The sequence below is a fragment of the Lissotriton vulgaris genome, chromosome 3_1 (genome assembly GCF_964263255.1).
Source record: "Lissotriton vulgaris chromosome 3_1, aLisVul1.2, whole genome shotgun sequence".
In the NCBI taxonomy this organism is placed as follows: domain Eukaryota; kingdom Metazoa; phylum Chordata; class Amphibia; order Caudata; family Salamandridae; genus Lissotriton; species Lissotriton vulgaris.
In genome coordinates this window covers 1,572,956,977-1,572,979,223 of record NC_141689.1, presented here as the reverse complement: position 1 = coordinate 1,572,979,223, position 22,247 = coordinate 1,572,956,977, and the positions used below count along the sequence as shown (strand labels likewise).

At 46.9% G+C, this 22,247-nt stretch overlaps 1 protein-coding gene across 1 annotated transcript in view; it reads right to left on the bottom strand.

The window, feature by feature from the left end:
• The window catches only part of SHOC1 (shortage in chiasmata 1), a 1,715,507-nt gene that overhangs the window by 968,600 nt on the left and 724,660 nt on the right, over positions 1-22,247 (bottom strand). Inside the window, exon 15 of the mRNA XM_086963751.1 lies at positions 3,953-4,060. Coding sequence (XP_086819877.1) covers positions 3,953-4,060 — 108 coding nt within the window. The remainder of the gene's footprint in view (positions 1-3,952; positions 4,061-22,247) is intronic.

Below are 22,247 nucleotides of genomic sequence, written 5' to 3'. Positions count from 1 at the left end.
GACGAGTTACCCTTGTCATTAGCGGCGAAGAGGTTAAGGGTACTACTATTTGGCGTGTGGATGTGCTCCTTGAGAGAGTACTGCCACTTACAGTGAAATTTGCAAATGGCTGTAGTGGGCTGACCTACTTATTTAATGTAGTGGGCGAAAGAAAAAGGTGAATGATACAGCAAGTAGAGCAGTGGATGAAGAGGCCGGGATGAAAGCCTCTATAAGTAAGAATATAATAAGTATAATTTTAGTTAAATAAAAAGCTATTGGCTAATGCCAAGCCTAACAAGCATTAGTAAAGGCATTAGGTTTCCCATTTGGGATTATTAATAAGTTAAGAGGTTTGGGAGCAGTGTGCTGGGAGAATGGTGTAAGTGATCTCTGTGCAGGGTGAGTGGTGCATGAATGAAGGTTGAGAAGTGCTGCAAAAGTACGCAATATTCTACATTTAGTGCTATTCTCTTAGCTCTAAATGCACCCTGAGATCCAAATAGACATGAGTATGCATTTTGCACTACTAAAAAAATAATTCTAGATGCAAAAAACAGTACCAGCAGCATAAGCAGCTGCTCACATTAGCTAGATTTGTTGTTTCTGTTCTTCTATTGCTCTAAATTACTCTTAATTACAGAAGTGTGCGTAATCGCATAATTATTGGTCACTCCGCATCAAAGAGTAACACAGAATAAACAAATTTACTCTGATTCGATGCGTAATTAAAATATACTCCTAGGCCTAATCAGAGGGTATAGAGTAGTCCATAAATAATGGAGCTGAGTGTAAAGGCACAAGACTACATCAGCCATCCATAAAAGCACTACATTGGCAAAACGTGAACGACAGGGTGGGATTAGAAACCCTGTTCCTGGCACAAGTTATAGGAGTACAAATAGCTAAAATACTTACTTTCATCTGTAAATTCTATATATATACCTTGCTGATGGATAATGCCACCGTACGAATGCCAGGGCAATGGTCTGGCTAACAAAAGCATTATTGCATATCAATTTGCTAAAGTACATAACGTTAATTAATGTTATATGAATAAATCCAAAGCCAGTCCTCTTCAATTGACGTTTTTATTTCAAATGTGGAGACCTCATATTTTGAAGATACTATAAAGTTTTATGAAGTTTTAAAAACAAAACGTAAGATGGTTATAGTAGTTCATTTTTGTGTTTCATGCGTACAGGTAGCAGATCGACTATAATAGTAGCCAAAGTTAGTAGTCAAAGATGTCTGCTCTGATTGAAAAGCAATGTTGAAATCATAATCTTGGGAGATTACTAATATAATAAATAGAAGTTATAGAATCAAAAAGAAATCGGAAGTAGCTCTGGGAGAGTGGAGAAGGGATAAGGTGCAACAGTGAGTTTGCTTTCACCTTGAGATAAAGGTGATTACAGACAACCTGGAGTCGCATACCTTATAAGAAACACTTGGGGAGTGCTTGAGTAATCTTTCTTCAAGTAAGTGGATGGCTAAAGAGGCTGTAGTCTTCTGTGTAATGTACATTCTAACCATAACAAAGACAAATGTATGGTAACCTAAAGAAAACTATTTGATGCATAGTGGGGTACTGACGATGAATGTAAGACCACACTGACCTCAACCTTCAAACAGGGAAGATTTCGGGTCATCAACACCCTGAAAATATTTCAGGAATGGGCTGAAAACATAGCAGCATCAGAGGGATAGGTATACAAGTGCCCTTAGAGACGAAAGCCAAATTAATGAGAATAGGAACAATACGGCTCCCGGTTTCCTTACTTCTATTGAACCGGTTTTCTCGCAGCTCGCTATGATGCCAATAGATAAGAAAGATGCTGCAACTTTATGTGTGCATGCACGCTGCCTCATTGGCTGTTCTTCTGACTCCCTATATGGCAAAGCCCTGTCTGCAGTCTATGATCAACAAGGGCGGCAGATACCGAAAATGTATCCCCCTGGGGTCTGAACTGTTAAAAAAGATGTGCCAAGATAGACAAGCTGACTATGGAGGAAGAAGCCACAAGGCAAAAGACTCAAAACAAGCACTGTGCATGGAAAACCTTTAAAAAAAATACTTCCACAAAAGCGGAAGGAAACAGTACTTGGTCACCAGGAAACTGATAATTGAAGCAAATGAGGAAAACACAAGGAATACAGGAAACAGTATGCTATAGCCAATAGAAACGGAGGAAAATTAAGTGGCAAGCTCAGGAACAAATGAAAAGCAAAAAAAGCAGGGGGGAGGGATGTAAGCCCCTTTTAGGATTTATATTAAATACAATAGATTTCAAGCGCTGTGCAGGCGATACGTAAAAGTAGGGACATTTCAATAAAGACACAGAAGCTGAACAGTCTATTTACCTGTAGAACAATGCAATTTATTACTTTGTGTTGCGTATGATTTTTCCTCCATCACTGACTCTGGAATGTCAGCAATTCTTTAGTTATTACCAAAATTCCCCTTGGACTTCTAATCCTTTTTGATATACTAATTTAAATTTCCTATACTAATTGTATGTGCATTATAACTTTCTGTTACAATGTCGATGGGCTTCGTGCATTTTCAATGCTTGATACTCTGTTTCTATTGTTTTTTAAATTATTGTTTATAAATGCCCCAAATTAGGGTGTATTTGTGTGGCCATTTACATTGTCACTGACAGACAGCGAACAAATTGCTGCAAACACTGGCAATCCAAAATTAACTAGGGTTGAGGAAGAATAAGAGTGACTTTCATCCAACAATGCCTCCATAATTGCCCACATCCCAGGCGCATGTCATTGCGAATTGCTGCACCTAGAATATTCATTGAAAACCAGTTGGGCCCCTGACTGAAGCAGTAATTTCTGGTAATGGAGCTCACATTTTAGCCCATCATTACAAGAGGCCCCAGTTTTTAATGCAATAATTCTGACATGGAAAAAAATCCACACAGAGTTTATTGGGAGTGATAATTATCACCTTTTACAGGTTTACAGGTTTTACCTATAAAATGGGGTGTAATGTGCTTGCTGCATTAGAATCTGTGTGTCTCAAGAAATTCTGCTGAAATTTAAAAGGAGACCCGGGATGCAAAACGCAAAACTCACATTTCCTATAGGTGCGGCGACAGAAGTTACTGCACATATCAGTAATTATCGGCCCACTCGTAATGAGTGCTTAGCCTTGTGTTGTCTCCTTCACTTTGCCATAGTTATACACCTTTTCTATCAAAATTATTGACAACTAGTTTGCCTCGTTGCACACACAGGTAAGGTACTATTTCATGTCATACAGGAGTAGTGTTGAGTCCTTTGTAGTTCACATCACCTGCAATGACGCTATGGGCAATCAATCCACCAGCCAAGTGGGGCATTTACAGAAGGCATTGTCACACCACTGCATGTCTACCGCCACGGCAATCCCTGTAGACTTATCTTTGTTGTGCCAGGAGCTTAAACCTTGAATCTTTGTTGAGCCAGAACACACTCCTGTGTGGAACCGAGTCCACCACACACTTAAGTTGCCCGTTGCATGTCTCAGTTTTATAAACTATGTGGCATATTAGCAAGGGCTATATGGCCGCTTTAGCTGGACTTTTTACCGCTAACGCAGCGATATTTTTATCGCCCTAGTAGTAAGCTGTCGCTAACGGCAGTTAGCGACAGCTTGTAGGCGATAGCTACAGGTTTGGGGCCCTCTTTGCATGTCAGCGATATGTATCGCTAATGACATGCAAAGTGGGCGTACCCAACCTGTTAGCGACTGAAAGCAGTCGCCAACACAGCTATCAGATTTCCAGCGATATTCACGCATCGAGCCGCTATCGCCGGATATTTTATTGCTTTAGAGATAAACGTTGCTGATAGCACGTTGTCTCTGTAATAATATCCGGCGATAAAAAAAAATGCGCTAAGCGCATTTCGCGATAATTATCGCTATTTGTTGCTAATATGGCCCTATAGGTGTTAACTTTAATATTTTACTAACCTAATGCAGTGTCCAAGTTGCACATTAGTAGCAAATCTCTCACTGTCACCAGAAGATGTACCAGAGCCGCATGCTTGAATATTGTTACCTCTCGCTCATCACTTTTATCTGAAAGAAAAACAAATCGTACTGTAAGAGACTTGCAAGAAACAGCTTTTAAGATTAGTGTCTTGATAGATTTAAATAAGCTTTACTACCAATGAATTCACTGCATCCTGAGCACTGCAGTATTGTAATGTCAGAAACTGGTAAAAAATGCCTTAAGGCAAGCAAAACGCAAGTTCAACTATGCGACCACTCACAAAAGATGGGGTGAGACCAGAGGAATAAAATACAGAACCGTTAAATACCCACTGGTGCGGCAGCGCCCCATTTTATGAATGAACATTAAAATCAATGTTGAATTAATAGGATTGTGGAGTGAGACAATGATAGAGGAATAAGAAAATAAGTGGTTACATTCAGTTTATACAGAAGCATGTTAGAGTGTAAGCAAACAGAAACATGCAATTATAAATATCCAATTCCTTGTGAAATATATATTTAACTTTTTTGACTTGATTAGACATCTTTACTCGGCAGGAGAGAACAATAATTACTCAAAACATGCTTATAAAAAAACTGCCAAAATGCCAAAATAAATATATACTGTTAATTTATTCTTTTGAAGTGTTTATCTACCACATGTAACTACAGAAAAGAAATACAATAATCAGCTTTTTTTTTACTTGGTACTTGTTACTTGAAAGAAATCAGTGATTACATTCGTTTGGGCATATGCATGGGAGGGTTTGCGTCATTTGCACAACGCAAACCCGAAATGCGATTTATGAAGCCATGCAAGACTATTTTGTGTGACCCTGAGTGGCTTCATAAATCTGGAGTAACGCAACGCAAATTGCTGCGTTGCGTTACTCTGCCCTGGGAAGGCGTTCCATGGGAGTTGCGTGGGTGTTCCCATGCAACTCTCATGGATTTTGACGCATTTCCAGATTTACCAGAACTGATGCAAAAAATGCTATGCCTTCCCAGGTCTGGCGTTACAAGGATAAATATCTTTATTTCTCCTTGTTACTTCCTCTTTCTGTGTGTGCTGCATTCTGCAGCAGCACACATAGAAAGAAGAATATACCTCAGGGATTGGGTTTGTGCTGATAGAATTCACTTTTCGATGCCCCACCCATCTCTATTTTCATATGTGAGTTAGCATCATGTGACTAACTGATGAAGTACGTATATATACACATTTTTGCATTACTCCTGCTTGTTATATGATTATTCAATTATATGTGTGACGATATTAGTTTTCTTAGCTTAGCTCGTGTGCCTCCATTTTGTGAATCACCCCGAGCCTGCGAGTCGCACTTGCTCATCCACCCCTCCCGTAGGAATAGGGAATTTCACTAATACAGCAGTTTTCGTTTCTCGGCTAACTGTGGCCGAAACTAACAAGTCTCTTATCAGTAATGTTCTCATGCACCAGAGACGCTGAGGCTTAGCTCCGCGGCCTTCAGCAAAGATAGTGATGTATCCCTTGCAGGTGCAGATGCCTTCTGTATGAGGACATTGTTCCTCTGTCTGGGTTTCAGTAATTTTCCAGAAGGGGCGTACCCCAATGTACTGTACCACATTATAATGTATTGCTGTGATGATATGAGTCAGTCCTCTCGGTGCACTCTTAGGGGTGAGGTCGGACAGGGCCCTCTCATATGGGAGTTTGTGGCCTAATAAATACATTCTGTTTATTCTTCTCCACTGTCCGGCTGACTTTTTACAGAGTTACTATAGGTGAGTGCGGTAAGTCACTCGGGTGGATTTGAGCCACGCTTATCAGATGGCGCCCGAATAGGGACCCCGCGATAAAGATCTTTCTCACCCGTAGGGGGGTAGCAGAAGACCGGGGACCCGCTGGTCGGCACGGTGGGTCCGGTTACCCATCTGATGCCGAGCTTGGTTCTCGCAGCGCTACCCCACCCTGCTGATCGGGAGAGGTCCCGGTTCGGATCTTATGCCGGGGTCTAGAAGGCGGAACCTGGAGCTGACCGTGTTGGTCCTGGCAGCCGGAGGTGGAGAACGGTAGAGGTCGGTACCGCGTACGGAAGGTGAGTGGTCCACCTGTGATTGTTTGAGGAGCTGGAGTGCTCCGGGAGACTAGGGTGTCTCCAATGGTTTGAGGAGCCGGTGCGCTCCTGGGGCTAGTGTGCTCCGGGGAATTCAGAGTGCGAGTAGGCGCTCTGACAGACTTAACGAGGTTGGGAGAGTATTTGGGTATATTGTTTGTAGTAATCCGACCGGGTGGTACTGTGGTGAAGGCGTGGCTCACTACGGGTAGACTCCGGAACTTACCCTGAACTCCTAAAGTGGTGGTTCAGTGGAGGTGAGTCCTGGGTCTCCTGTGGTAAAGTGCGCAGTGACCCATAGTGCCGCTCGGGGGGCGGATGTGTTCTCCATCCTCAGAACAGTTAGTGTACTGTTCGGTCTGCGGTAGGGTCCAGGTTCCCCAGGACTTGGTCGACGGGCGTTGTCCCATTTGGTAACACGTGTTTGGAAGGATTTATATGTGTAGGATGTGTATGTGTGTGTATGGTTCCCCAATGTATATTATATGTGTGTGAACGAGCTCGAGCTAGTGATTCAAGGTGACGAATTTCATGAGGAAGTGTTTTATTTTACATCAGAGTAAAGATGCCGTGTTTCAGTAAGTTACGATGTTTTGGGTGTTGTTGTCGTGTATCAGACTCTAGATTGGCTGAGAGTCAACCTGCACCTCTAGAGGGCACTCCAAACTTTGATATGTACATCAAACATGGGTTGCCCCCGATCCTGTTTGGCACTTTATGGCACCGATATACCGCTGATAATGTGGATTTGCAATGGCCCTTGACCGGTTCATTCGAGGCAGCTAAATTGGATTATTTGCAAGATAAATTATTTGCTAAGCGTAGCCGTCAAAGCATGTTCGATTCTTTAAGAGTGTGGCAGAAGGAAGTCAGGGAACGTAAGTTGAGAGAAGAGAAGGCGGCTCTTAAAAGGTCAGCACAGACAATGGCGCAAAAGGCGAGAGAACACACAAAGAATGAGAATGAGCAACGTTTGGAGCGCGCAGATAGGCTTTGCAGGTTGAAAGAAAATAAAAGTTACGTGGTACGTGAGGATGAACAGGATGAGATGGAAGACATTTTGAATACTCGACCCCCTCCTCCCTATGCCCCGCAGTCATTGTATCCCACCCTACCAGCTCCCGCCTCTACTAGTGGGGTTTCGGGTTCACAAGCGAGTGCCCCGCACCAGCCTGGCGCAGCGATTTCTGCCTCCCCATCCTCCTTGACACCCCTCGTTTCTTTACTCCCGGCCAGTTCGCCCGCTCCTTCCCAATTTTCTCTAGCACTCCCTACTGTTTCCGCTAGCACCACCCCTAGTCAGGAGATGTCAACGCCGAGTAGAGGCGCAGGCAGCGGACTGTTCTCGCAGGTACGAAAATAGCTTACGCGTTCTACGGTTGGTTTGGATGAGAAGAGTGTAGTGGCCAACCAGGCCTGTCAGTGGGCTAGGAATAACATTTATTCGTTTGAAGACATTTGGTCCACAATGAAAGATCTTGAGCCTTTGATGCAGCAGCACGCTTTGTGGCACATGTCAAATGTACTAATATCTCTATGGGAGCAGGGGTACGGAGGTGTGGCTCCGGCGACTTTACGAGATATACAAAGTGAAGCCTACAGAACGAATACTGGGGTGAAGGAGGTGATGCGCAGTCTGCGTGCCATATTACAGTACAGAAATGAATTGCCCTCTGCAGGTGTACCCCATTTTCCAGGTATACATCCAATGCGTGAAGTGCACCATATCTACCATCCCGAGATACCCGAGATGGTAGATCCGGTCACGAATACTGTCACCAGGAACAGGGTAGATGCACATTTCCAGGAGCAATGGGTATATACACCATGGAAGAGAAGTGAGGTACTGGCATTAAAGGCCCAGTTGCCAGATTCTAGAAAGAACCCGACTGCATATTATAAAGAGCTGACGGAAGCCGCGTCTTCCACAGTAATGACTTTAGCTGATATTGAACTGTTTTTTGGGCTTCTGGTCCCAGTCGATGTGTGGCGGCAGGTGAAGGGTACAGATCATTCAGAGGAATTGGGTGGTACGTGGCAAGAGTTGCAGGATTGGGACAAAGAACGTAAGCCAGGGGAGAAGCCAAAAGCTGAGATTCTGGCGCTACCGGGGCGAATAATTAAGTATATGCACACCCTCATTCCCCCGAAAAAGGTGGACTGGGACAAGTTGACTGCTTGTAAGCAGAAAAAGGATGAAGCAGTCTCGGATTTCTTTACGAGGTTTGAAGAGAAGTTTATGGATTTCAGTGGACAGGATGTGTCACAGGACGGAGGGTTGCGATCTTTGTTAATAGGTTTGTAATGAACTTATTACCAGAGATTTCAGCAAGGTTGCAAGCGTCAGAGAATACGTGGACGACGTCCTCTCCCTCTGGAATTCTCAGTATGGCTCAGTATTACGAACACAGAGAAAATGAAAGTAAGGACAAGCAGGAAAAGAAGGCTAAGGATTTGAAGACGAGGGTTTTGTTACAGCAAGTGTCTAGGGGTCGAGGGAGAGGTGCTGCTTCTGGACGAGGAGATGGCGGCTATGGGAGAGGTGACAATAGAGAGAGACTGGGACCGAATCAGTGTGCGAAATGTAAGCAAGAAGGGCATTGGTGGAGGGATTGTCCTCTGTTTCAGTCGAACGCCGGTCCTGGACGAGGAAGAGGTGATCCCGGGAGACAGACTGTACGGTCAGACGGAGGCGGGAGGCCAGGAGGAAATTATTTTGACAATAGTGCAGACAGACAACACCTACAAAGGGGTGGTGGTCAGTATTACAATGATGACTATTCTATGGATGATTTGACAGGATTCTCCCATAACTAGGACAGCGTAGGACAGAGCGAGGGACCAGTGTCTGTGGAAGTTGATCAGAGGGGACCCTATGTCGAGGCGGACTTATTGGGGTCTCAGCAGAAATTTCTAGTGGATACGGGTGCAATGAAAAGTTCAGTGGCTCATTCTCGGGTCCCCGGGGCGGCTCTGTCTGGCAAGAACAATATCTCTGTGGGTTTTTCAGGTACCCCGGTGATTAGCCCCATTTCCAAACTACTTACCCTTACGATTGGCCCTTTCACTGTTGATTCACCATTTTTATTGACTTCAAATTGTGGAGAAAATTTACTGGGTTTGGATTTGTTGAAGAGGTTGCATGCTACCATTTATTGTTCTCCGGACGGCGTGTACCTCACGCTGGGCCCAACTGTCGCTCGTCCACTGCAATGTTTCTCTAAAGATGACCCGCTACCACCCGAATTCAAAGGAATTCCCGACAGTTTGTGGGCTAACAATGATACAGATGTGGGTAAGATGGATATTGCCCCAGTAACAATAAAGGTTAAGGTGGGAGCGAAATTACCCAGGGTACCACAGTATAGAATACCTAGGGAGGGAGAGAAAGCCCTGTTACAAATAATACAAGATTTGATTCAGTCAGGAGTAGTGGAGGAGACAGACTCGAACATATGTAACAGCCCCAAACTGCCGATCCTTAAAAGACGGTCGCCTGATGCTGCAGATAATACTCCTGATGTCTATAGGTTTGTGATTGATTTGCGCAATGTGAATAAAGTAGTGGAGCCTCAATATCCGGTGGTGTCGGACATCACTACGATATTGACAATGATTCCCCCATCTGCCAAGTATTTTTCTGTTCTGGACTTGAAGAATGCTTCCTTCAGTATTCCGGTACATGAAGAAAGCCGGTATCTCTTCGGATTCTCATTGGCTGGCCGAAGCTTTAGGTTTAAGAGAATTCCCCAAGGTTACACGGAGAGCCGGAGTATATATAGTCAAGCACTGAAGGCACAATTGGACGAATTGGAACTTCCACCTGGCAACGTAATGTTGCAGTATGTGGATGATATCCTGATAGCATTGGACGATGAGGAAGGTTGTCGGGATGCTACGATTAAATTGCTGCATCATTTGGCCAAAAGGGGGCACATGGTGTCCCTTCCAAAATTCCAATATTGTCGAACGGAGGTTACCTACTTAGGTCACCTCCTTTCGAAAGTGGGGAGGAGATTGACGCCAGAGCGCATAAAAGCGATAACTAATATGAAGGTACCTAACACGCAGCGAGAGGTGCGCGCATTCTTGGGCATAACATCGTATTGTCGCCAGTGGATACCTAACTATGCATTACTAACAAAACCCCTACTGTATCTGACTACTAAAGAAGTGCGCGAACCCCTACCCTGGACCCCTGCATGTCAAGAAGCATTTGAGTCACTAAAAACTGCTTTATGTTCTGCACCCGTTCTGGGAACACCTGATTACCAGAAGCCTTTTGTGCTTTATGTACACGAGGCGGAAGGTTGCGCGTTGTCTGTCCTAACACATGGTTTCGGAGGGAAGCAGAGACCCTGTGCTTACTTCTCTGCGATGCTCGACAATGTGGCAAGAGCGCTGCCGAGCTGTCTGAGGGCCACGGCGGCTGCTGCGGTCTCCATAAGACAATCGGCGGGGCTCGTATTGGGTTCAGATCTCACAGTAATGGTACCGCATGCTGTGGACATTTTGCTAAATAGAACACAGACGCAGCATTTAACTAGTGCTCGTCTCACCGGTTATGAGATGACCCTCTTTGCACCTCATGTTACGATAAAAAGGTGTGCCACTCTGAACCCTGCCACGTTGTTACCTATCCCAACAGATGCAAAAGATGATGACATACATGACTGTTTGTTTCGGACAGAGGAGGAGACGAAAGGGAGAGTGGATCTGACGGATAAGCCCTTAGATGATCCGGATGGGGAATTGTATGTAGACGGGTCTTGTTTCAAGCTTGCAGATGGTACATCGACGGCAGCATACGCAATTACGACATTACAGACAGTAGTGGAGACCTCTAGAATACCTTACAATTCGGCCCAGGCTGCAGAAATTATAGCTTTACTGAGAGCATGTGAAATGAGTGAGGGATTGGACGTGAACATTTATACCGACAGTCAATACGCCTTTGGCGTGGCTCATAATTATGGGCGACTGTGGGGAGAACGGGAATTTTTGACTTCACATGGACAACGTATACAGCATGGTCCGTTGATATTACGATTGTTAACAGCATTGACGTTACCCAGGCGACTGGCTGTGATAAAGTGCAGTGCACATAAGACAATAGTAGACGATGTGGGACGAGGCAATGCCTTTGCAGACCAAACAGCAAAAGAGACTGTGCGGACAAAACTACCAAGAATGTTTGTGGCAGGACCAGCTAGATGGGTACCAGACGTTAATATGTTTGCAGATACAGTACAGAGTGTACAAAATATACAGGAGAAGGCAACTGAGCAAGAATTGAGGGCTTGGAAAGATGGTGAGGGGAGGCTAGACTCTGATGGGTGTTGGACAGATGTGACTGACAAAAGACGATGGTTACTCCCGAACGCATACGTCCCCCCCGGTAGTGACAATGGCACATGGTCCGGCACATATCAGTGTCAAGGGTATATGCAAACTGCTGGACCCGGTCTGGAGTAATAAAAATATCTCTAAGATGGCGACACATCTGGTCCAGCAGTGCATGGTCTGTTTGAGACACAATCCGGGGAAGGGAACACCTGTACCAGCGGGGAACTTTGCACCTCCTTCTTTCCCTTTTGAGGTGATACAGATGGATGATATAGAAATGGAACGCATTAACAATCTAAAGTATGTCCTTGTAGTTGTATGCTCTTTTAGTAGATGGGTGGAAGCATATGCCACTAAGGACTGTACAGCCATTTCTACAGCTAAAATGTTGATAAAAGAGTACTTTTCGCGCTTCGGATTGCCTAGGGTGATCTGGAGTGATAACGGTACATCCTTTATTGCTGAACTTATCAAAAATATATGCGAGGGTTTGAAAATATCTCAAAAATTTCACACGGCTTTACATCCCCAAGCCGCGGGCTTAGTGGAGCGATTTAATGGTACCCTCAAATTAAAGATGGCGAAAATACAGGAGAGTACAGGACTCCGTTGGCCAGATGCCCTTCCTTTAGCTTTGATTTCTACCAGAGTTACTGTTAATTCCAGAATGGGGGTCTCACCACATGAAGTAATCTTTGGCCGTCCAGCCAATGTGTGGGGGGTACCGCGTCCGAAATGTTTCTCCCATGTTGAGCACCCACTGTTGACAGACTATTTGTATGCTTTGACTAAAGATCTTCGTTCTATTCATCAACAGGTAGCAGACACCCTGAAGCCGTTGCCGGAGGGGCCAGGCCACAAGATTCAACCAGGAGATTACGTCGTGGTCAAGAAATACCAGCGGAAAAATTGCCTGGAGCCCCGCTGGTCGGAGCCGCGCCTTGTTTTATTGACGACACGCACCGCACTTCGAGTGGAGGGCAGGAAGGCGTGGACCCAGGCATCGCATGTCAAGAAGGTCCCCCTGCCGTTACCCTATGATAAATGGGTAAGGGAAGGCGTTGCTGACGAGGAACATGAGCAATTATCCAGCTACATTCCCTTCTCGGATGCCTCACTGAGGGGAGAGGAGCAAAGTGAAAAGTCCAACGAAAAGTCACATGCAGAACAAAGTGCACCAAGACAAAGAAGAGAAAAGATAACAAGCTCCGATACTCCCGTTGATACTAGTGACAAGGCATGTTACAGATACACCCGTTTTGTTCACTGACCCTGAAGTGCGAGGGAGCACTCGCTATAATCTGTGGCCCCGAAAAAGGTAAAGGTGTACTGGACTGAACACTGGAAGAAGGGCTTAGTGGAGATTCTGTTGAAAAAGAAGATTTAGTGATAGGGATGGACTTGTAAGAGCCCTGGTGTTTAGCCGAAGATTCTGTTCTATGAGACTATAGAGTGGTGTGGGGGGCCCAGATTAAGTGCTCCTCTGTTACAGCTGCCGTGTGATAATCGACGTGGGATTAAGGTATGGACGGTAAAAGCCTGCCTGTGAGGCTTTGACGGACACAGGGAGAAGATCCCTTTTCAGGGTTGAAGAACCCCTCTGGCCGGTTTTAGGACTGTCTGGGACTATTTTTTTAGTGTATCTTTCCATTTTTATATATTTTTGCAATTTTTAATATGCACCCTTTTGGCCGTCCCATCCCCGACGAGGAGCAGCCCTTTGCGGCTCCTCGGAGACCTGAGCCTGCTTCCCCCTGGTTGGCCCTTTCCTGAAATGGAAAAATAGTGTTTCTCATAATAGTGCTTATTGCCTTCCTTGTGACTCTTGGTATATTGTTTTTCTTGGATAAGGCTTATCCTATACATGTGTTTGCACCCACACCTACTGCTATTCCTGAACATAACATAATTACGGTGGACTATGCTGAACGAATTCTTAGACGAGGCTACAAAGAAAATGTTTTTATTAAGACTTTGCATCATACTCATGCCACCTACAATATTACTGACTGTTGGGTTTGTGGGCTTTTGCCTTCTGCTGCTTACAAGAAGGATATATTTTTAGCGCTTCCATTGACACCTGTGAATAGTTGCGTGGGATGGTATACTCTGAAAAATATTTTCAACAGCCAGATTTTCTGACTCGTTGACTGCAAGACAGAGGATCGACAATGACCATGCGAGTTCGCCCTATGCCCCCCTCTTCCCTTGGACGGCTATATACTGACGGACGTTTTGATCAGACATTCATAGAGACATGTGAGAAAAAGGTGGGACGTTTTTTGACTCCAAATGAGACTGACAAAGTTAGAGAAGTTTTTTACGGTTGAATTCCTCCCTGTCCTACAGATATCCACCAAAAGGGAACGGTACTATCAAGTCTTTAATACCCTTGGCTGTGGTGGGCCCGTCCCCATTTTTTTGTATAGAAGGAAGGGGCCCCATTAAGGTTGGCAATAGTGCTTGTAACGTAACAGCCTCGATACGTTTACCCCTTAGTCCATCTTTGGTTACTCCCCCCAGCATTTATTTTGTGTGTGGAGATAATGGGTACTTGTGGTTACCCGAAGGTTGGGGGGGGGTATGCTACCTAGCCTATATGATTCCACCCGTGTATGTGGCACCTTCTGACTATCACAAGACTCATCGTAGGTTTCCCAGTTCACCAGAACAGCGTAAAAGGCGGGAATTTCAGGTAGATGACGTTCACCAGACAGACACTTCTCTACAACAATGGACTGATTTTTCCAAGGGTCTCTTGCCATTTTGGGGTCCGATATTTAATAGTAGGGCCATTTGACGACTGTCCAGGGTGATGGAGAAGGTAGTACTTACTGAAGCAGACATTGCGACTAATATGTCTGTTGAGATTCAGGCTATGAGATTATTCACGATTCAGAATAGGATGGTGCTTGACGTCATCCTTGCAGATAGGGGTGGGGCCTGTTGCGTCATCGGGACGTCTTGTTGTGTATATATACCAGACTCCGCCCCGACGGTTAATTTGGCAGTGCGGAAATTCACAGATTAGCGACTGAACTTCATCAGGATAACGGGACATGGTCATTAAAAGGGTGGCTCTGGGGTGTTTTCTCCTCTTGGGGTTGGAAAATATTGATGGGTTTGGTTGGTGTAGTGAGTGTACTACTGACATGTTGCCTTTGTGTCTACTGCCTTCCCCCATGTTGCTCAATGTGTGCTACGAATTTGCAACCTCCAAAAAAAATGTCTGGTCAATATCCTGCCTCCACTGCTATCGAACTTCCTGATGTTCGTTGGATGATGCTCATTGAAGATGATATTTTTGAATAAGTATGATGCCCTGCCCCTAGAATGGCTGTAAAAGGCGCTACCTTTTGGCAAATAAATGCTCCGCTGCAGTTAGCCAATGATGCTAAAAGGAGGGTCTGATAGAATTCACTTTTCGATGCCCCACCCATCTCTATTTTCATATGTGAGTTAGCATCATGTGACTAACTGATGAAGTACGTATATATACACATTTTTGCATTACTCCTGCTTGTTATATGATTATTCAATTATATGTGTTTTCTTGGCTTAGCTCGTGTGCCTCCATTTTGTGTATCACCCCGAGCCTGCGAGTCACACTCGCTCATCCACCCCTCCCGTAGGAATAGGGAATTTCACTAATACAGCAGTTTTCGTTTCTCGGCTAACTGTGGCCGAAACTAACAAGTCTCTTATCAGTAATGTTCTCATGCACCAGAGACGCTGAGGCTTAGCTCCGCGGCCTTGAGCAAAGATAGCGATGTATCCCTTGCAGGTGCAGATGCCTTCTGTATGAGGACATTGTTCCTCTGTCTGGGTTTCAGTAATTTTCCAGAAGGGGCGTACCCCAATGTACTGTACCACATTATAATGTATTGCTGTGATGATATGAGTCAGTCCTCTCGGCGCACTCTTAGGGGTGAGGTCGGACAGGGCCCTCTCATATGGGAGTTTGTGGCCTAATAAATACATTCTGTTTATTCTTCTCCACTGTCCGGCTGACTTTTTACAGAGTTACTATAGGTGAGTGCGGTAAGTCACTCGGGTGGATTTGAGCCACGCTTATCAGTGCAAGAACTTGCCCCTTCCTGCACAAAAACAATCCTGCATGCAACAGAGGCACTCTTGCACCATGGTGCAAAGGTGCCTGCTTTGGCTTAAGGCTGCCAAAAGGGTGTCAGCGCAGGGACAAAGGTAGCAAAGAACTGTATTATTTTAAATACAGTGCATTCCTGCCCTCTCCCTGTGACACAGCACAGTGTAACAAGATGAATTGCTGCGCCACAATCCCATAAATCTGCCCCCTTGTCTACTGATTACCTAACGTTTTCAACTACACTTAAGTTGATGAACTTTAACACCTCAGAGAATTGGTTTAAGGGGTATTTATAAACACTTGGTAGAATACTAAGCCCATGTCTTCCTACTGGCCATATGAAACAGGAGTGAAGTTTATATACATTCAGTAGGTTAACACACTTATAAGTCGGTCTTATAGCCCCTAACAACAAAACTATAGGACAACTGATTCCTAGATTGCACAAAGTATGGAATCTTCCCCTCAGAAGAAATGGAAGCTGCCAGTAAAATAGTGGTTACAATCAACTGAACTTATTGCAAAGGCCTCACAATTAAGGATGGATAAGACTTTATAAAGTAATACTATGCACACTCTAGCACAGAGTATATCTCCAACATTCTTATATGTTACACTTTATACAACAGTAATATTGGATGGCAACACCATATTACGAATAAGCAGAATATGGATTAACAACATTAGCATTGACATAGGTAATATATGGCCTATCCTATTTTAGGTTTAAATCTATAGAACAAGTTACTTGCCTTCGGTAACAATGAATCTGTAGGAGACATACATTAGTTATAGATTCCTTACCTCGACTGGATCCGGGGAATTTTTCTGTAGCAGTATCCCTGCTCGTCGGTAGGTGGCATTGGTTGACTCCATGTCCATTGTCGGCGTCATGATCACAGGGATGACGTCACAATGTCTTCTTAGAAGACGCCCCTGGCAGCTGATGCCAGTTATGACACGACTTTTCACGCCAGAAGCGCAGAACAATGCAAGACACTTACCCCTGGTGCTCAAAACTAGGGCCCTGAAAGGGAGTCCCTATCCCTAAAAGTCAGTTCGCAGAACCAGGAAGGTGGGTGGGGCGGTAAGGAATCTATAACTAATGTATGTCTCTTACAGATACATCATTACTGAAGGAAAGTAACATGATCATCTGAAAGAGACCATTAGATATATATTCCTTACCTCAGAATAGATTCCCCAGCAATGCCAACCCCGGAGGTGGATCGGTGAACTAAGTTCACACCAGAAAGTCCTGGAGAACAGAACAGGCAAAAAAGCCAGCTCTTCGGACTTGGCTATCCAGGCAGTAACGTTTTGTGAACGTGTGCAGGGATGCCCAAGTGCCTGCCTGGAAGATGCCAAACAGCGGAACTCCACCTCCCAAAGCAGTAGAGGCTGCCATTGCCCTGGTACAGTGGGTGCGCAGTCCTACTGGAGGTTCCTTTTTTGCCAAAGAATAGGAGACTTTAAGGGATCGGACAACCCATTGAGAGATACTCGTTTTTGCATGGCCTGACCTTTCTTGGCACCCACATAACCCACGAAGAGTTGATCGTCCACCAGTAAATCTTTAGTGCTGTCAAGGTAGAAGGGCAACGCACATTTTGGGTCCAGGCAATGGAGTCTCTCCTCCTCTTTGGAAGGGTGCAGAGGGGAAGAAGGTGGGCAATTCGATGGTCTGACCTATGTGGAAAGAGGTAACCACTTTGGGCAGAAAGAGGGCCGGATGAACTTCAAGAAAAGGAGGCCTGGAGGAAAGAGCCTGAAGCTCACTCACCCAGCAAGCAGAGGTGATGGCAAGCAGGAAAGTGGTCTTCAAAGTAAGAAGACGTAGAGGACAATTATATAGTGGCTCAAAGAGAGCACACATAAGGTAAGTAAGGACAAGATTCAAGTCCCAATGGGGCATTACGAAAGGAGAAGGAGGAAAGAGATGAATAATGCCCTTTAGAAATCTATTTACAATCAGGGACTTGAAAGGAGAAGGCTGATCACAAAGGCGAGGAAAGGCAGAGATGGCCAAAAGGTAGCCTTTAAGAGTGCCCAGAGCAGAGCCCTGCTGGGCCAAAGATAGAATGAATAGGAGAACCTCCAAAAGAGGGGCAGAAAGGTGATCCCCAGCCTTTGCTGTGCACCATGCCACAAATGTGTTCCATCTACAGGCATATACAGATTTAGTGGAGGGACACCTGGCTGCTAAGATGACGTTACAGACTTTGGGAGGAAGGTTGAAAGCTGTTAACTGTCGCCGCTCAATCTCCATGCAAGGAGGTGGAGACTGGACAGGTTCGGGTGGAGGACCGTCCCCTGCTGCTGCAGGATCGATTGCTATGCTCAAGAGCTCGGGGTATCAGACTCTTTGTGTCCAGTCCGGAGCCACAAGAATGACTTGGGCCCGGTCGCACTTGATCTTCTTCAACACTGTGGACAGAAGTGGTACAAGCGGAAATGTGTACAGGAGGCCGTAATTCCACTCGTGTCGAAAAGCGTCGCTGAGCGAGTGCCGCCTTGGGAACTCCAACGCGCAGAACACCTGACATTGTGCGTTCTCTTCAGTGGCGAACAGATCTAACCAAGGCTCTCACAACTGCTGAAAGAGACCTTGCACCACCTCCAAGTGAAGACGCCATTCGTGATCCACAAGGCACTGGCAGCTGAGTTTGTCCGCCCTGGTCTTCAGGGAACCTGCCAGGTATTGAATCACCAGGGATATGCCCTGATGTTCCAGCCATGTCCAAAGGCATAAAGCCTCTTGGCATAGGGTTCACCACCCCACCTTACCCTGTTTGATGCAGTACAACATGGCGCTGTGTTCTCTGTTAATACCTGCACTACTCTTCCTTTGACAGAAGGAAGGAATGCCTTCAGTGCAAGATGGATCGCATGGAGCTCCAAAAGGATGATGTGGAGACCAGACTCTGCCGGAGACCAGAGACCCCTGATCTCCGCTTCTTCCAGATGCCACCCCATCCCAGGAGTGACGTTTCCGTCACTACTGTGAACACTGGTTGGGGAAGGGAGAGGGATCTGCCGCTGACCCAATCCTGGTTTGTGAGCCACTACTGCAATTGACGTGCAGTCCGCTCCGCTGCGCCCACTTAACCTTCAGGTCCCAGTGAAGAGCCCGCATATGCCATCTGGCATGATCCACCAGAAGGATGCAGGAGGCCATGAGGCCCAGCGGTATCACGGTCATTCTCAATTAAATCCAAGATAGAGGCTGAAACATCGTTATCATAGCCCAAATATCCTGGACTCGCTGCTCGGGAGGATAAGCCCAAAACTGCACTTTATCCAGAAGAACTCTGATGAAAAGGAGCTCCCTGAGAGGGAATCAGGTGTGACTTCGGCACGTTGATAGTCAACCCCAGCTAGTGCAGGAGGTCCGTCGTAGTCTGGAGGTGGGAGACAACAGCCTGGGGAGAGCCCGCCTTCAACAGCCAGTTATCGAGATAGAGGAAGCCTGGAACCCCTGTTCTGCGCAGATGAGCTACGACCACCGCCATCACTTTCGTGAACACCCGAGGGGCACTGGTAAGGCCAAAGGGGAGTGCGGTAAACTGAAAATGCTCTTGGCCTACAGTGAACTGTAGGTAACGCCTGTGGGCTGCCAGGACGAGGACGTGGAAAAAGGCGTCCTGCAAGTCCAACGCTACCATCCAGTCTCCGGGATCGAGGGCAGACAGGACCTGCGCTAACATGATCATTTTTAACTTCTCCTTCTGGAGGAAGCGGTTCAGGGCCCTGAGGTCTAAGATAGGACGCAGGCCTTTGTCTTCTTGGTCAAAGTAGTGGAAATAGCAACCACGACCTACTTCTAGCACAGGGACCCTTTCGACAGCTCCCTTGGCCAAGAGAGCTGCAACTTCCTGGCAGTGAAGGGCCAAGTGATCCTCCAACATGCAATGGAAGGATGGTGGCATGAGGGAGTGGTAGTCTCGAAGGGGAGGGAGTAGCCCTTTTGGACTATCTGCAAAACCCACCTCTCCAACATGATGTTTTGCCAGTGTGGGAGGTGATGGCGAATCCAGGCGCCCTCTGGCCTCTGCTGGTCCGGAAAGGTCGGACTAGGAGGGTTTGGAGGCTGCTGCAGGCGGGTTATGGGTGGACTGGCCCACCCGCTGGCCCCCAGACCTGCGCCGCTGGGTCCCACATCCGCGGCCACGCATACGCTGGGTAGCTTGTGAGGTCCTGTGGCTAGATTGGGTGGAACGTGGTGGGGCACCCCTTCCGTAGCCACGAAAGGGGCAAAAGGCAGATTGCGTGGGGCGAGAGGTTGCTGCGAAGCCGAAGGATCTGGCCGTAGCCCTAGAATCCGTGAAGTACTCGAGTGCTGAGTCCGCCTTGTCACCGAACAGGCGGCGGCCATCCAAGAGCATGTCCAGAAGGGTGGATTGGACATCCCCAGAGAAACCAGACATCCTCAACCAGTCTCAGCACCTCAAGGCTACTGACGTGGAAACCATTCTACCCAGAGAGTTGGTGGTATCCAGCCCACATCGAATGGTGAACTTAGCTGCGTCTCGACCCTCTGTCTGTGCAGGTGAGAATGGCCCGGGCCTCCCCTGGGCACTGTGGTAGCACTTGCACAACAGTATTCCAAAACGTGTGGGTATAACAGCCCAAGAGGCATGCGGTGTTCACCGACCGCAGCGCTAGGCTGTCAGACGAACACATCTTCTTCCCAAGGTGGACCAGCCTCTTGGATTCCCTATCTGGAAGAGCAGAAGGGAATGCACCCTTAGAAGACGAGGCTTGGACCACCAAGCTCTCAGGGATCAGGTGTTGGGACAGGAAAAGTGGGTCATCCAGGGCCGGGCGGTGGCATTGGGCAATCATCCTGCCCACAGGAGCCACTGTGCCGGGTTTGGACCAAGTGCCCGGAAGGACGTCGGTGAGGGCTTCATTAAAAGGCAGCAGGGGCGCCAAAGAGGCTGCTGCCGGTTGAAGTAGCTCTGTCAGGAGGTTAGTCCCGACTGCCACCATAGGAAGATCCAGGCCAAAAGCATCAGCCACACTACGCAACACCACTGCGCACTAAGCTCCCTCCTCCGTAGCCACAGTAGGGGGGGAGCATGGCAAGGTCTAGGGAGGTATCCAAACCACTGGCATCACCCAGTACCTCTCGCCAGTCCGGCTCTTCCAGCTGGTCAGCGAAAGGATTTACAGACCCCTTCAAGTCCTACTCACCCTACTCTGGCAGTCACTCAGAGCGGTAGGGAACACCAGGAATGAACAGAGGTACAAACATACCTTCAGGCACCGGTACCGACGTTGAGCGACGTCGGTCTGGTGCTGTGTCATACTTGATGGTGAGGCTGGGGTCGGCGCCAGTTGGGGGCACAACCGGCACCTGGGGCATCGTCACTGGAATCAGCACTGGGGAAGGTCGACTGGCGTCGATCCGGATCCAGGCCTGGATCTTCAGGGGCCCTTCAGCGCCGGGGCCAGAGCCGCAGGCATCGAAGGCCCAGGGCCCCCAGCTGGTTCTGCGGGGCCGAAGGCGCACCCGTGGAGTCGGGCTGCCCAAACATGCTGTGAAGTGCTTCATAAAAAGCTAGAAGCTGGGCAAGGGGCGCTCCGGTCCCGGGAAAGGGAGGGAAGCGCGGAGCCGTCTCAGAAGCAGGCTCCAGAGACGGAGCTGGAGAGCGATGACGCTCCGGGTCCCACGTCGCGTTGGCCGACGGACAGGGAAGAGGCGAAGAGCGACAATGTTTCTTTGCCTTCTTCTTGTGCTTCGTCTTACCAGAGGAGTGCGAAGACTTCGATGATGAATGGTGGTGGCTCTGCGACCAGTTCCGAGACCTTCCTCTCAACCAGGACCTCGAACGACACAGAGCTGACTGCCGAGCCTCCAAGAGCTTTCGGGACCACTTCCACAAAGATTTCGGATTCATGGCCTGGCAGTTGGAGCATGACCAGAGCCACACGAGGTGCAGATGCATCATGGAACTCATTTTGCCTCCCACTTAAGTAGCATCTTGAAGCATGTCCCAGGTCAGCCAGTGCAACCTGAATGTAGTTTTACACTGCCATGTCGGCTTGCCAGTGATACCCCCTTGCCAAGCCTTAAACACACATTTTATTACATATAAGTCACCCCTAATGTAGGCCATAGGGCAGGGTCCTGTGTAATTAAAAGGTTGGCCATGTACTTTTCACCTTTACATGTGTTGTTAGTGAAAAACTCCCAAATTCATTTTCCACTACTGTGAGCCCTACACCTCCATAGGATAACATTGGGGATTCCTTATTATATCTAATAGACTGCAATTCCTAATTTAGAGGAGGTAGATATGTCATGTTAAGGTACCTATGAAATTGTAATGACAAACCATTTTTAATGGTAAAGTAGGATTTTGAATTGCAAATTTCAAAAATGCCCTTGTGGCTGCAGCCTGTCCTGGGTCACATGATTGGGTGTAGCTGACAGACTTTGTGCATTTCTTCCAGGCAGTCACACAATAGAGTGATTAGGTGTATCTGAGTGGGCCATCTGCTGGCAGGTAGGGGCGGAGCTGAGCAAAGCCCCACTTACACCTGAATAGCCTGTGGTCTGCCTTAACAGACCACAGCCCTGTATTGTCACTGCAGCCAGCTTGGGGTCAGGACATTCTAAGCTTTTCAAATAACCTTTCCAGAAACTTATCTCACCTTCCAGAAGATGGGCCACAGGGTATAAAATAGAACCTTCAGATCCACTCTTCAGTTCACTACT